General features: G+C 38.4%; 2 protein-coding genes across 4 annotated transcripts in view; one reads left to right on the top strand and one right to left on the bottom strand.

Moving 5' to 3' along the window:
- The window catches only part of ylpm1 (YLP motif containing 1), a 31,612-nt gene that overhangs the window by 10,697 nt on the left and 5,319 nt on the right, over positions 1-15,596 (top strand). Inside the window, exons 19-22 of the mRNA XM_079358671.1 lie at positions 4,684-4,735; positions 5,510-5,631; positions 5,820-5,960; positions 14,938-15,015. Of these exons, the coding sequence (XP_079214797.1) occupies positions 4,684-4,735; positions 5,510-5,631; positions 5,820-5,960; positions 14,938-15,015 (393 nt within the window). The remainder of the gene's footprint in view (positions 1-4,683; positions 4,736-5,509; positions 5,632-5,819; positions 5,961-14,937; positions 15,016-15,596) is intronic.
- On the bottom strand, positions 7,961-14,947 carry LOC306829340 (prospero homeobox protein 2-like). 3 transcript variants are annotated; one of them, XM_079352352.1, is made up of 6 exons: positions 14,433-14,465; positions 14,017-14,032; positions 12,674-13,935; positions 12,317-12,418; positions 11,757-11,951; positions 7,961-9,413 (listed from the first exon to the last, which is right to left on the bottom strand). In XM_079352352.1, exons 3-6 carry the CDS (start codon positions 13,922-13,924, stop codon positions 9,246-9,248), a joined length of 1,716 nt encoding a protein of 571 aa, XP_079208478.1. In that variant the 5' UTR covers positions 13,925-13,935; positions 14,017-14,032; positions 14,433-14,465; the 3' UTR covers positions 7,961-9,245. The 3 variants fall into 3 exon arrangements, with proteins under 3 accessions (XP_079208478.1, XP_079208477.1, XP_079208476.1); XM_079352351.1 differs by having other exon boundaries at positions 12,674-14,032; positions 14,433-14,947; XM_079352350.1 differs by lacking the exon at positions 14,433-14,465 and having other exon boundaries at positions 12,674-14,212.

The following is a 15,596-nucleotide window of genomic DNA, read 5'->3' as shown; positions in this document are numbered from 1 at the left end:
TATAAAAAAAAAAGTAGATCAAAAAGTTGTTCTTCCTTTTTAAATACATCAACTGTTCGGTAACTGTATATTTCCGGGCTAAAGAACCACTATGAGAAAAGAAGTTTAAAAAAACCCTGTCTGCTTTAAAGCAGGCAGCACACTAAATCATACTGCCATTTATGTTCATGGTGAATCTGTTAATTTAGAAACAAGAAACAAACAGAGATCTAAACATTATAAGGGTTTAAATAAAAAAATAAAAATCAGCTTGGACCTCACAAACCCTAACACAGATGTTCAACACCCAAAAGTCCAAAATTGTGAACAAATGTATGACGCTATTTTTTGGCAACAAAATTTCAAAAGATGATCCTTTTGATATGAAGAAAAGTGTTTGTTTTTGAAGTGGTAGAACTCACTTCAAGTGTTTCTGTACGTTCCTCTTTAAATCAGGAGTTGTAGTGTTTGGGAAACAGAAGTGAATGGAGGCATTTATGTCGGTAAGCTCTAGACCTCTGTTGGTCTTAAAGGAAAAAAATGGGAACACTAGAACTCTGAAAGTGCACAAAAGTATTCTAACAGCGTCGTTTATGATGCTTTTAGATGAATTAAGACGAGATCATGGTCGTAAAGGGCTGCAGAAAAGGCAGCAGCTGTGTTTCATTGTAATGAATTGATTTGCTCTGTATTTGTAAAAATGTCATTCATATGTTTGAGTTTTTATTAATTTTAGAATGATTTAAACTGGATCACACACACAGGGTCTAAAACAAACTGCTGGTTTATCTGCCAATAATCGGTAAGGCCAAATATTTTACACTCAAAAATATGTATCACTCTCCTTATTAGACTTTAAATGCAGGGTCACTAAAAACCAGCTGTAGAAAGTGACTGTGTGTAAAATGTACTTTATTATTCAATGTTAAGTAACAGGATCATTTAAGGATATTATGCTCATGTATTCAAGGGGATTTTACTAAACACTCGATCCACGACCTCACTGAGAAAGGTCTTGTACTCTTTTTAATGATTAAGTTTTCAACTCTGCTGTGTAGGCTAACCATTACAAAACATTTGAAACCAATAAGCTCTGATGTATTCTGTGAAAAGAAGGCCCGAGCAGCAGTTTATACATATATCAATTCAGCTGAGCATTTATAATTTACAAGTGGAGTAGACAGTTGTGCATCATTATGATTGAGTCTTATTAATAATGCTCTTCCCTTGTAGCGTGTTTCAACACGTTGGTATTACTAGTTTTACTCCACGAGTGAGCATCAGCGACAAAACCAGCCTGATTTGTCTTTGCTTGCTGTTGAAGCGTTGTAACTGCCCGTGAGCGACACAGCGCTAAGCAGCACGATGCGTTTTTACTCCAATGCCCCGTTTTTATTTTCCTCTCTGTTGCTCGCGCCACTGGACAGCGAGGAGGAAGGCGGAGGCTCTACAAGGCATTAGCACCGACTTTTGTCACTCAACAGAGCTTGGTCGTTCATCTTACAAAGTGGAGCTGGAGATGCATTTATAATATTCACATCCGTGATTGAAATGAACTTTTTTTTTTTTTTCAGCGAGCCGTTTTAGCCACGACTCCCCGTGTCGTGATTTGTGTCAGCTCTTCATTAATACAAAGCATGACACAATTAGAGCATTCAATATTTCCAGTGTGGAAAGTGGGCGTGGACAGCAGGCGTGCAATCGTATGTGGCATTGTGAAAGCTTGCGTGCTGTTCTGAGTACTTTTTCCTCCACTGCGAAAACTTAATCAACTTTTTCGTGGATTTGCTCATCGATCTTCAGCTAAATAAAATGTAGACCTCATAGCTGTCTTTGTCAGGTGACAGTATTTCATAATATTCATTCAGTCTTATTTGCCCCAATGGAGGTTTGGTGATTTTGGAGGCGGACTCAGAAGGTAATGACGAACAGAAAACAAAATGCAGCCATTTTATTTACATGCAGAGATTATGGTTATTAGCGGTTATGGGCAGACACTGCATACACCGTGCAGCAGTCACAGTCAATAAACATAACTCCCTTCTGAATTCATTTATATCTGTCTGCTTTCTCACATTAGCTCACTCAAACTTGCTGCTGCTAAATACCAGGGGGCGTGGCAGGAGAAACGTCGGGTGAAGGCAGAGCGAAAAATTCAAAATCTTTTACTTGACTATATTTTCAAAAGTTGATATATTTCTTGAAATGTGCAAACGTAATCTTTATGGAGCTCCGCTGAGTCTTTTGATGTACTTTGCGTTGCCTCTTTAAGGGGAGCCATTGATTATTCAGTTTGTACAGTAAGTTTAGCATTTCAGATTTTTAGTCAATGAAATACCGAATTTTGCTCAGTTAATGTTTATTGTTTGATGCTGCAAATGATACATTGAGTAACTGTTTTTCTGGAAGAAATATTCAACAATGGCCCTTTATTTATCAGTTATAGGACAAAGATGGGCTTTGCAGTAAAGTGTGATCATTGTTCAATCAGCTACTTAAAACCTGAAATCACACTCTGGACATGCTTGTCCTCTCCCAACCATCCTTTATGGTTGAAAGTACAAATAATCCAAATGCACCGCCACTTTCACGCTAGTCAAAACAGTACATGTCTGAACTGCTGAAAAGTGGCTGTGCACAACAATGAAACGAGGTGAGTCTTTGACGTCTCCAAGGAACTGAACAGAATCACGCTCCTTCTCAGCCTTCAGTGATGTCACGTTTCCAGTTGTGCTCATCACCACCAGCAGTGTTTCAAATCATCCTAATCTTATGCCTCTTCGCTGTCTTCAAGCGAAATAAATGTAAAATGTGTAACATCATAATACAAGGCTCAACAGTGACTATATGAAATGTATATACCTAAACACTCAAAAGAAAAGATTCTCTTGAAGTAGCAAACGTTAGATTTTATTGAATGCGTCTTAACGTCCTCTTTTGTTGTAACTTTGACATTTTACACAAACTACTTTGGTGAAATAACATGTTTATACTATATATATATATATAAATATATTTATACTATATATATATACTTTATACTAAAAGTGAGTTACAGAAATCAGACAGAGGTATTAGATATTATAGTCTATATTACACAAAGATATAAAACAAGGTTGGTGTTGGGGGGGGGGGGTCTGTGAATGTAACTGTCTGATTACAGTTTTTCCCCAAAATATCACTAAACGTGACCAAGCGTGTTTGTCCTTCTCTCAATCTTATTTATGCTCTCCTGGACCGTTTTGTGGTCCAGCTCAGTAAATTTAAAGCTTAAAGCTTTCAGATAGGATGCGTTGGGCGCCGCACCCGGGTGTCTAATTTGTTGCAGGACACAAGAGTGTATCTGACATTCTGTTGGAGGGATCAGCTGCCGGAAGCTGGAGCTTGTGAGTGCAACTCTTCCCCAACAGGCTGTCAAATCGCTCCCTGCTGCAGAACACCTGGAAGTGGACTTTACAGAGCTGGCAGCTCCTGGACGAGCCTAAACTCCACTCAGCAGAAGAAAGGGCTGATCTCTTCTCTGAATAGTGGATACATTGGGCATCCAAAAAGTAGCCACTATCATTACGGTTACCAAGCAACTTTTGCAAGTGAAGGACGCTCCCTTCACATTCTCTGTGGCGAGCCTGGTGTCCGTTTTATCACTCACTTGAGTGAGCCCCATTGATGACATGCATCAGGAAATCATTGTGTCCCAGATTTGATAAACTTTTGTATAAAGTGACGTGATGTAATATGATTGATTAATATATATACATTGTCCTGTCCAAATAAAAACAATAAGCAGTAATACAAATGTAAAATGAGCGTTTGATCATGTCTGTGGAGACAAAAAGATCAGATGGAGGAGCCAAACATTTATATTGACATAAAGCAGGAATGAAATATGAACAGTGAAGACAGTTTAATCGCATGAAGAGGGTGTTAACTTAAAATGAATGACCTCTGCTGGAGTAAAACGAGGCTCTGTTTTGTTTCTTCACTGATCTGACAATGCAGAGAACTTAACGTTTTAAAGAAACTCTTATTTCAAACACAGAACAAGTCACTTAAGAAGAATACTGTGTAAAGGGCTTATAATAGAATAAATCTGTGAGCTGGTGGGAGTGTCTTGTTGATAGGAACTTGGCAGAGCTGATAGATGACTGTCAGCGAGTCATTATCATAATAAAGCAGCTGAAAGTCTTTTAAAAATGTGGGAATAGTCGATGCTTTGGGATATGAGTAGTTACTAGTTAAGTTTACAATGTGTTGATGTTTGAGCCACAGCGCTTCAGACTCACAAAAAGGCTTTGTACTTTTTTTTTTCCCAATATGAGATGTGTCCATCAGTTCATGTGGGAGATCGAACTGCTGCCTTCTTTTCTCAATGAGGAGGTTTGCTTTTGTATTTTAACAAGTGGCACTTTTTTTTCTGTTCTCCAAAGTAGAGCTCAGATATTGTCCACTATATTTCCGTTTGCATGGAGACAACGTGTTAGTCTGAACACTAGTGCCTGTCATGTTTTAAGAACATAAATTGCATGCCAGTGTTACGTTATGTCTCAAAAAAGTCCTCATGCCGTCTCATCCTTTAGTTGTCTTTGTTGTCTTTTAACTTCTGATGAACCAGTGTGCTTTCTTTCAGCCAAGCCTGCCTCCCTCTCTCTCCCTCTCTCTCTCTCTGTGTGTTTAACCGTTGCAGTGTTTCTTTCTATAATTTAGGGCTACATTCCAAAAAGCAAATGGGAGATGGATACGTCTGAGGCAAAACTTGGTAGGTGTTCATTTTCTTAATTTCTATTTTAAAAGACTAGCTGACGTATTGTCTTCGTTTCGTTTCACCTGTTGCTCTATTCATTACATTTACGATGCCATAAGGCTTTATCTGTTTTATCTGGGTTATTTTGCGTAACATATTACATTTGATTACTCATGATACTTTCTAATTAAAAAATCTACACTGAACAGCGAAGCTAAAAAGTCCCTGAAACCAGTACAAACTGGAATCTTTGTTAGTATGTACCTGTTCCTGATGACATAAAGAAAATCTTGTCCCGGGTTACTTGGAAAAATGCAAATGCATTTGGTTGGAGAGAAAAGAGGCGATGCAAATTGAAACAGGATGGAGAATGAAAAGCTTTACTCAACATGAGTGCGTACTGCGCAACGAATGGAGCCTGCAAAGCCCGGGAAAAAAAGCCCAACATTCCTGCAAAGCTTTAACACACAATGAAGGTTTTAGTCTCTTAAAAAAGATGGGAAAAATGATAAATACACTGTCATCACTAACATCTGTAATGTTCTCATCATGTCTCAGTAGCTATCAAGAAAAATAGCATCACTGTAACTTGTTACTGCCCCTGCTCCGTTAATGACGTGTGCTCATTCTTACCTGGAGTCAACATGTATTCATGCACCATACGTGTAAATATATGAAGAGAATAAAAAAGACTTGGAGGTTACAGGAAAAGGATGAGCAGTGTTCTTTAGAGTATTAGTTTTCTATTTGGCATGAGAGCTGACCTGCAGAGTATTTTGTTTAACACAGACAAGCTGGATGGTTTGGGGACCAGCGGGAAGAGAAAACGTGAAGACATGGCAGGCATGGATCACTTCCTTCAGCTGCCAGACGACTATGCCACACGCATGTCTGAACCAGGAAAGAAAAGGGTAAATAAGCATGCTGCGCTGCAAAGCTTGCCTTGACATGTCAGGTTAACCAGAAATATGTGAAGGTAGAAATCCAGGTTGCCACGGTTTGGTTTGGAAGCACTCTATTAATCAATGTAAACCTCTGTTTTAATGATGCTAATTTTCCCATTTCCTGATCATAAAGCATGGCTTTTCTTTTTGTTCAGGTTCGATGGGCCGATCTGGAAGAGCAGAAAGAAGCAGACCGAAAACGTGCGATCGGCTTTGTAGTGGGTCAAACGGACTGGGAGAGGATAACAGATGAGAGCGGTGAACTGGCACAAAGAGCTCTCAACCGAACCAAGTATTTCTAAGAAGATAATAAAATGCCCTTTTCCCCCCCCTCATTACAAGGTAAGCTTTGTGACTCTTCTGTTTTTGATATAGTGTTTTTGGAAGGCTGAACAAATAAGAATGTTAGATGAGGAATCAAATCTTTGCTCTAACAATATGAATAAGGATGCATATATCTTTTTTTAAATGTAATGCATTTTCTCAGTAATGGACTGAGACTCATTTTTAGGAAGTATTATCGACCTCTTCTTTAAAGATGTCCTCTAATGATAAAGTGTTAGTTTCTTTAAATAAAGCAAATAAACTTTTTAGTTTAGAACTTGAAAGTTAAATCCTGTCTTCTCCATTTAGTTAAAATGGACTGTTAATTGACAAAAGGCTATGAATAAGTAACCTCACTCATGTTGATTGGAGGATATTTAATTGAAAGATTTTAAGACCTTTAACGACTGTTTTCATAGTAACGTGTATAAAACACTGACCTGCAATATCATCAATAAAGAAGAGCTTAAAAACGTGTCTTTGTCAAATGTATCAATGGTTTCTTTTTCTCCCTGCAGGTGTTCTGAATGTGAAAACACTGAAGCTTGCTGGTGATGAAAGATGATTCTCGTCGAGGTGACATCAACTCTTCTTGTCAGATTCTTAGTTATTTCACTGAGAAGGATACTGCAGTGTTTTTTTGTTTTGTATTTTTAAGCCGGCACTCTGGTTGCCCTCCAATTAATTAGTAGATTATGATTCTGTAGTTTTCTCGTCATGTGTCCTGTAGGCTTCTCAGTCCAGTTTTTCGCTGTTTTATATAATTCATGCCTTCTGTACTGTATACCTGTAGCACTGTTTCTTGGACTGTACATACAATAAAAAAGACAATAAAGTTCTCAAAACAATCCAACATAGGGAGACTTTTCTGGTTTACCTTTTCGGTTTGTTCAATAAAAATGTCCTTGTAGATATATTCACTGCTTACATGCATCTGACTTCTTATGATATTTAAAGACTGCATTAAATCTTGTTTGTTAAAGGAAATGTTGGAGGGGAAATGTTGACAAGAAATAATCTGGAGTGTTTTTTTGCGTACATTGAAAACCTCCAGTCATCCATGTTGGCATTAACAATTCACGACAGACATGTGGAATGGGTTTTCTTGGTGGCAGAGTGCAATATAGGCTGACTCTAATTGTTAATGTCAGTGTTCAGAGGGTGGTCCTTCACCTAGAACACACAAGCTGGGCACAAAGATCTGTTTACCTGGACAATCACTGTTGTCATTTACACAAGTGAGGTGGTGACACCTCAATATAAAGCTGGTGTAGTTACCATCAACTCACTGAATAGGAGAACAACAAACTGGTATTTGCAATGAATTTCCTAAGCATTGGTAAACTATGCCTCAGATACATGTATATGAAGTCATTTAAATAAGGGCAAATAGTACAAGGCACTAACCTGTCATTTTCTTGGCAGCACAATAAATATTTTCTTGGTTACACCAACGTTGTCGGGTGTAGTTCAAAAGCAGCACATCTGTTCTGTAAAATTCTTAGTTCACTAAGTCTCATGGTAGATCACGAATGACAGGTCCGGGTCAAAGTTTCTATCAATAAAAACATTAATTTAATTTATTCCACTTTTTAATCTTTCAAATGTTTTCACACATTTTACAAGTTAAAGTACAGAAATGCTACAGTATCTACATTCAACAACTTGTGTTTTTCCTTGATCTCTAGTTCCCAACAAACAAAGAAAAGCCCATCTCTCTCCATAACACACATTTTATTGAGGAAAGACATTAAGGGGAATTTATTTTTGATTGATTTACTTCAAATGTAAAGTGCCTCACAGTTAAGTTGACTGTTATCTGATGGCACATGAGGAGAATTATAAGTACAAAAGATGATAGAACCGATGGGGGGAGGGGACTTAAAGATCTATTTCCAGTTGAAAACTATAATTGTTAGTTTTGTTGTCATTGTAAGGCTGGATCAACCTTATGCCATTACAGACCTGATCAGTTACTGCGAATGCTTTGCAATCATTTCCTATGATTTATGGGACATCCCTTGTGAACAGGCATTCCTGTGGCCTTATATCATTTTTGTGACATAGCTAAAGATGTCCGAAGCCACTTCAGAATGTCGTAAGCCTTGACGGCTGTGTTATTTGAGACACTAGTGCACTGAAAACGGCAAGAAAAGAGCGATTTTAAAATGAAAAGTAACAACATGGAGTGCTCAATTTCATGAGTATTGTGGTTCGAAGATCAAAAATTGCTTTGTCTAATTTATTGGATGTCTGGCGTGGAGTAACAATATTAAACGCATGTTTATCTGCAGCTCAGGTTTTTTTGTGTTTTTGCAAAGTAAAAGGCTAGTGACTGTCCTGATACAAATGATCATGAGTTGAAGTGTACATCGTAAATGACATCAAGCCCTATTATTCCTTCACAGTAAAACAACCTTTTCCTTCTCCATTATGACAAATAATATTTGAGTATTAGAAAATAACTAAATGTAAGCGATTTAAAATGTGGGAAACCTGCACGTTCACAAGTGAAAAGATTCCTCAGTCTTTGTATGTTATCATTGTTGATAATATTATGTTAGCATGTTCACTGTTTCAATGGATTTTAAAATTAACTACCATAGCAGTTTGTGAAGAAAAGGAGTTTCCAAACAAGACATCTCTCTCGACTATCAGCACTGTTATTGGAGAGGAAGCAGATCATCAACCCCGACTAAACCATTGCTGGAGACCATGGTGGATTGATCCTTGTGTGGGAGGCGGTGGAAGTAAATCATTTGGGGCAGTGTGTGGATGGATCTTAATTGTAAGTATGGAAGAGAAAGAGAATAACTGCTATTTTAACAATACCATTTATACGTGACCATTTAGAAATGTCACTACGTTTCATATTAAACGTTTTTTTCTGTGGTGTGCTTCTTAATTGTGCTTGTTTAATAAACAATATAAATTTGTCTTCCAAATTAGCAGAAAATTGGTTCAGTCTAATCTCTGACTTTGTGTGGACATTTCTCTGAAACTCACTTTCAAAAGAAAATGTATTTTTGCTATATCATATGGCTGATGTAGCAAAAATCATTACTTTCAACAACATGCACAAACAGCCATGTTCTGCCACGTTTTTTGGAAATATGCAGGCGTGCCCTTCACTTTATTATTATTATTCTACTTTTAACTATGCTACACAATATCAACAATAGTTTGCTGATTGCGCATGAGTAAGTCCACTTTGTGACAGTAGAACAATGTGGCACATGAACTCTTCTGGTTGGTTCTCATCCAGAATGATGATGTTTGAAGTCGCCTGGTACGTCACTGTCCAGTTTACAGATCACCTTGTAGATTGCTTTCTTCCATGACGGATCACGATCCTTTCCCATCGAAATGGCAATGAAAAATTCTCTCAGTGTAATCTCTGCAACTTCCAGAAATCTATCAGGAACCTGTGAATTCACAGGAGAAGAGTTAAGCATTTACATAAAAACCTGTATTGTACTCACACTAATGTTCTATGCATGTTTGGGATGACTATTGTATTTAAACAGGCCTTGTGGATCAAGGTAAGTAACAAGGTAAAAGCTAACGTACAATGATCTGTGCTTTGGTTAACTCTGAACCTCTCGTCCTGCTCCCACATGAGCAAAAACGGCACTGGCCTGTCATTTTCTAAACAGCACAAACCCAGCATCACTGCTGAGTTTGTGCTGTTTAGAAAGAAAGAGGCATCACAGTTGGGTTTGCCACTAAGACGTGTTTCTAACCAATCAGTAACAGCAGGTGTACATGCGCTCACTGCTGGGTTTGATGCATAATCTGGCTGCATTGTTGAATGTTGACATCAGTTTAAAAGAAAAAGTCTTCACTTTGTCAAGATGATACTTAATTCCCTCCTGTCCTCGCTACCAAGTGTTTTCCCTGACCTTCAGTTTTCTTTGTAGTTTTGTTTCCCTTGAAGTAGAGTGAAGGAGGTTTAGTGTCTCTGCCACTCATCCGAAACCAAAGGTTTGACTGTCAACTTTGTTTAGTTTCATTATTGCTTAAATGAGGGCTTTATGCCAAGTGTAAAATACTTTTCATGTTTTTTTTAAATAAATACTCACATGGTTACAGCAGCAAGTGAAAATTCAAAAGATAATGTTTCTGCCCAAAAAGACTTAATATTAAAATACTTTATCAAATTAATTCCTTCAAATGCCTGAAGAGTTCATGTTACTTTTCAAAAGATTTTTTCTAATTGCCGAATGCGTCAACTAAAGTAAAATGGTGTTCACGCCTCATTTGTTGAGTGAACATGAGCTGTTATGTTGATTGAAGTGTTGATTTTATCAAACAATCAAAAACTTTAAGGTAGGGTAATTATTTAAGTATTTGTAGAATTTGGCACAGTCTGTTCTGTACCTTGATCTGTAAATACACAACGAACAGTCAGAGCTGCACCCTGACATATCTCCAACCAATCAGCAACAGCAGGTGTTCACACGCTCAAACCTCTGCTTCTGTCTCTCCTTTAAATGGCTCTTTAATGTCAATTTTACTTGTGCCACCTCAGAGGAACATGATGACAATGAAATGTAAATTAAAATTAGAGATGTACATTTCTTTCAGGATGAACTTGTCACTGATTTAAATGATTAGAATGAAGGTTAAATGTCCATTACTGTTTCTTTCAGTGTTATTAGCACTTGGAGGCTACTGGCCTGGGATCCCATGCAGTTGCCTGCATTGCCTGTTGACAAGCAGCGCTCCTGTTTATTCCCAGCCTCAATAGTCATCAATCTAACTTGCTGAACTCTCTCGAAACCCTGTTAAAACATTTAGACAGTGTTTATGCCCAATAGGGCAGCAAGGCCTTGTCATGTTCACATAATAGAAAAAGGGGTGAAAGTGACAATGCAGCATGGATTCCTATTGAATTTAATATACAACTTCAATCAACCTATTAAATAGTATTTGGTAATGAAGTGTGATGAATTTTAGTTGCTCATCATATTGTGTATTCTATATTTAGATACATGTTTAAATAATAAACTAAGAACAAAAGATTTAAGTAATCATAAGACCAAACTTAATTTGCCATTCATCTGAAAAAATTTAAATAAAATTCATTTATTGTGTAAAGAAGAGAGTACTGACCAGCTGTCGTATTACCATAGATCATATTTTAAAAATAACAGTCCTAGTGAATTCACCCACAGGTTACTGAATGGGAGTTGTAAAGCACAATGATGGTAAAAACATTTAGAAAAATGCTGTCTCAATCCTACTTTTGGTCAAACAAGAAACAGGCAAAGAGCAGCTAAAATACTCATACTTGTAATCTTATCAATCATTCCCCTTCTGCAATTATGCACAAGTCTTATCCTGCATAAAATCATGTTATGTCTTCACATGTGCGAAATAAAACAATAAAAAATGTTTAAAAAAACAAAACGGATGAGCTATAAAAACAAAAAATTACCTTCCATACAGTGTGCCGAAAAATACATTTTAACATGGGTGCGTGTGTGACATCAGGGGCTTTTGGAGTCAGCCTCAAGTGGCCATTCAAGGAACTGCAGGTTTTTTGCTCTTCACCTATAACTTCACTTTTTAACACCAGTGGACTGCTGCTAGTGTATAACAAAATAAAGAAAATGCTAATTTCAATGTCTCTCCATGCAGATGAATAAACACTGAGAATGTCTCTGGAAATGCAAAAAAAAAAAAAAGGCCTTTTAGGAATAAGAATAACAAGTTGTTCTGTGTAATGTCATTTCCTTGAGACTAATCTTACTTGACTGACTTACCTGAAAGTCGTTGGCTTTGTTGTAGTGCATGTTCAGAGCCCTGAACAGTTCTGATTCTCTCCCCACAGACAGACTCCTGACATCGGCCGATCCTTCTAACAGAGCATGTCGGGCGAACTTCTCCATCTGAATGTAGAAGAACTCCCTGAAGTTACTGAACCACTTGATGAGCTGAGAGGTGATGCAGCGCGTGAACTGAAGAAAAGATGGACAAAAAGGTGAGTGAGATGAACAAAGTAAATAATGTAAATATTTTGTATTGAGAAGCTGCTAAAATTCTTTGAAATGTATATATGACAATTAAAAGAAAATGGTTTACAACATACATGTATTTACTCAGTGTTTACACATTCTGTACAGGTAATAGAAGTGATCTGATTTTTTTGATTATAATGCTGTTGACAAATAAAAGCACCAAGAACTTGTCTTGATCTGTCTCTTTATTCTGTAGTGACACAGTTACATTGTGAAAACGAGCTCTCATTTGTCAGAGCTTTTTACAATAAACCCTTTGATCACCGAGCATGCAGCACAATTAAAAGATCTCAAAGTGTTCTCACCTGCACATCATGAAAACACATCTTCAGCACCAGTGAGCTTGGATATCGAGTGAAGAAGAACATAAGCTTTGCTTTCTTCAGATGAGTCGTGGTGAGACCCTCCTAGATGCACTAGAGTTAACGATCAAACATTTTCATGAAAGACGTAAGAAACAGTGCGCTGATAAAGACCAGCTTTATGGCACAAAAAAAGTTAAGACCTCAAAGGGCAGAGGAGGGTTAATAAGAGCTGTCTCCAGGATACCGCTTCAGAAGCTACAATAAAGAAACTATTATTAGACTTTGCTGTCACTGTTAGCTGCGATTTAAAGAGAACATGAATAACGATCAAACATTCAATTGTATTTTAAAGGATACATTGAGCATGTAAAGAGTATTCTTCACCAGGCTGTCGGACTCAATCTTGACATGAGGAAGACACAAAGTTTCCAAAAGTAGGGGATTCACTGTCATGGTGTGACTGTGTGGTCTTATCACAGATTTGGAGTTGACCTTTGATCTGACTTTGATTGAATTCCAATGTGCATTCAACATTGCAAACTTCACTGGATCTACTTCATCTGGCAAGCTTTGCAGAGTGTGTTGACAGGCAGAGTGGGGACCCTCCTCAGACGGCTCGTCTTGAAGCAAAGAAGAGTCTTGACTCAAGGGCACTGTAGGTTTGGAACTATGGGGGCCTCTCGATCTGGACTGGAGGGAGAACTCGTCCTCTCTCTCTGGTGGAGGCTTCTGAACGACCAAAGACAAAGCCTCTGTTTGAATATCTGGGGTTTCCACATCTATGTCGCCACAAAAGGAAAGTGTATTATCTTTGCAAACTGTTGGATGGAGAGTGATATCCGTCTCTAAATTCCCTCTGTCACTCTGTGGCATCTGAAGAAGCGGCATGCTTTTGAAAATAGAGTCAACACTCATACTGACAGCTTTGGAAAGTTCATACTTTAAAACGTCTGAAATGAGCTTTATTCTCTCCGGTTTGGATTGGAAGTAGTTCAGCAGCTTCATCTTCTTCCATCCCTGTAACTTCCTACTTCTGCTGCTCTGCAACTCACTGTATGAATCTATAAACTCGTAACTTGAAGAACTTCCAGAAAAATCTTTCCAGGTGGGATACTTCTCTTCCTTACCACTGTCTGAATTGTCGTTTAGGGCATCCACATTGTCAGATCCTGTTCTGAGCTGTCGGAGGTGCTGCTGCTGACTTTCAAGCTGTTTTATTTTCATCTGACTGTTACTCATGCAGCCTGGTCTTTTTCTTCCCTGATGTAAAGGCAGTTCTTGAATCCCTTCATTCCCCTTCATGCTGTCAGACTCCTCATACTGATTTGCCATCACATCTGTGTCCTGCATCCCAGGGGAGCTGGCCATGCCTTTGATGATACTCTCCACTCTGGCACGCTTCGCTTGATGACTGCTGTTAAAGTCCAACTCAGGCTGACCAAAGGATCTGAATGTAGGAGATGAGGGCCGTCTTGTAGGTCCATACAGATCATCTCTGGAGGTCTTGAACTCCTGCTTGCTGCAGGTCAGGCTTGAACAAGCGTCACTGCTGCTGTAAAAAGCCTGCTCATGAAGCATTTTAATCTCTTCACTATCTTTCTGGGACATGAAAGAAACACCTGACAAGGGGTCAGGCTGAAGACTGGAGAGCTGCTCTGCTGTGCAGCCATCAGGGCAAAAGCTGCCAGAATAATACATACCTTTATTCCAAGCGCTCTTATTCACGAATGCGGGGTGCAAAAAAAACAGACCAGGGAAAGAAAATATCAAATATTATTTATGGGATTAAGCTGTTAACAGAATTTATGCTGTAAATTGAAATGCTTCCAGAATTTCTTGAGCATTTAAAGCAACAAATCAACATTATACTCAGGTTAACCTTTTGAATCAATATTAAAATGAAGGTAAAAAAATAAATAAAGATATATTCAAGTGTAACCCTGTAGCTAATTATTTAAGTAAATGTATTTAAACTTCAAAGCAAGAATAAAAATATATAACTTAAGCTATGTGCACTAAATCATAATTTTAGATGCATAACGCTTGAAAAGAAAATTAAATAATTAAAGTTTTAAATCAAGCGTTAGATAATAAGAACCATAGATGAATGACTCACCTGTTGCCTGTCTCAGAGGACCAAAGGAGTCTGGGGCTCTGAAGCCCGCAGGAGCGGTGACTCAAATATTTGTACTGGTCCAAGTGAGAGCTGAGGAGGTGTGGTCTAACATGCAACCTATCCCGTCCCGTCCCTACTTGCACATCATTAAATAACAATACATTTTATTTGTAGGGAAAACCTACTCTTAACAGATGAAGTCATGCATTCTTGGTATGCATTTGTTTGTTTTTTATTGTGATTGTACTTGTTTTAAAATTGATTTGAAGAATCACACACTGGGTTTCACTTTTATCATTAATTAAGTAATGATGAAATAAAAATAATTCCATAATCTGATAAATGTGCCTTTTTTCACTTATTTTTGTCCAGTTTAAACTCTCACCTTCCCGCCCCTCTCGTGCACTCGCACTGGTTCCTCCCACCCAGGTCGACCTCGCCTCTCTCGCGCGCCCGGGAGCAGTGCGAGCTTCCGTACTGCTCCTGTCAGAAACGGGGGACATAGCCGCTATCCAGCGTGATGTTATCGCGGTCCAGGTGTGCATACCGGACGCTTGGTCGTTCTCTGTCTGCGGTGAGTCAGGTAAGGTGGGAAAGAGGTCACTAAACTGAGCTCGTGCAGCGGCTCTAAAAATGCTCTCACGTGTTAAAAAGCAGAGCTAGCTGTTAGCTTGTGTAGCAGGGCCTCGCCTACCAAGGACAGACAGATCCCGAGAGGGTCCGAGGCAGCGATTGCAAGTTAGCCCAAGTTTCAGAAGAAATTATAACGATAACCAACCAAGTAACTGTATGGATAATATAAAGGAATATGTGTTTAATTTGTTTTCTACAGCACGAGGAAGTCGTGACAGGCTTACATAGGTATTTTATATAGATTTGCGTTTGTTATTTTAAAGTCAGGCTTGTGTTGCTGGGCAGACTGAAATAGCACATGTCATGTTAGACATGCATGTGTTTCACCCTCACAGGCTCAGCTGTCTTTATGGAAGTGATACAGCTGATCACGTGATCGTGGCAGTAAAACATGCATCTTCACAGATGTTATGGGTTAGTTGCTCTTCTCACACATGTAATGTAAGTTCTGCCAGTAAAACAATGCCTGCCTGCATATGTTTCTTAACAAATACGAGTCAATAAGCAGTCAGAGTTTTAGACATCTGCACA

Source organism: Symphodus melops (assembly GCF_947650265.1).
Source record: "Symphodus melops genome assembly, chromosome: 1".
Taxonomy (NCBI): Eukaryota; Metazoa; Chordata; class Actinopteri; order Labriformes; family Labridae; genus Symphodus; species Symphodus melops.
Note: the sequence above shows the minus strand (reverse complement) of the source record. Positions and strands in the feature narration are given on the sequence as shown.

Coding starts and splice junctions, on each gene's coding strand:
- LOC306829340 (XM_079352351.1), bottom strand. CDS start 14,014: ATGTATTATTCTGGCAGCTTTTGCCCTGATGGCTGCACAGCAGAGCAG. Junction 12,419..12,673: donor ATACTCTTTACATGCTCAAT/GTATCCTTTAAA, acceptor TAGTGCATCTAG/GAGGGTCTCACCACGACTCA. Junction 9,414..11,756: donor ACAAAGCCAACGACTTTCAG/GTAAGTCAGTCA, acceptor GTGAATTCACAG/GTTCCTGATAGATTTCTGGA.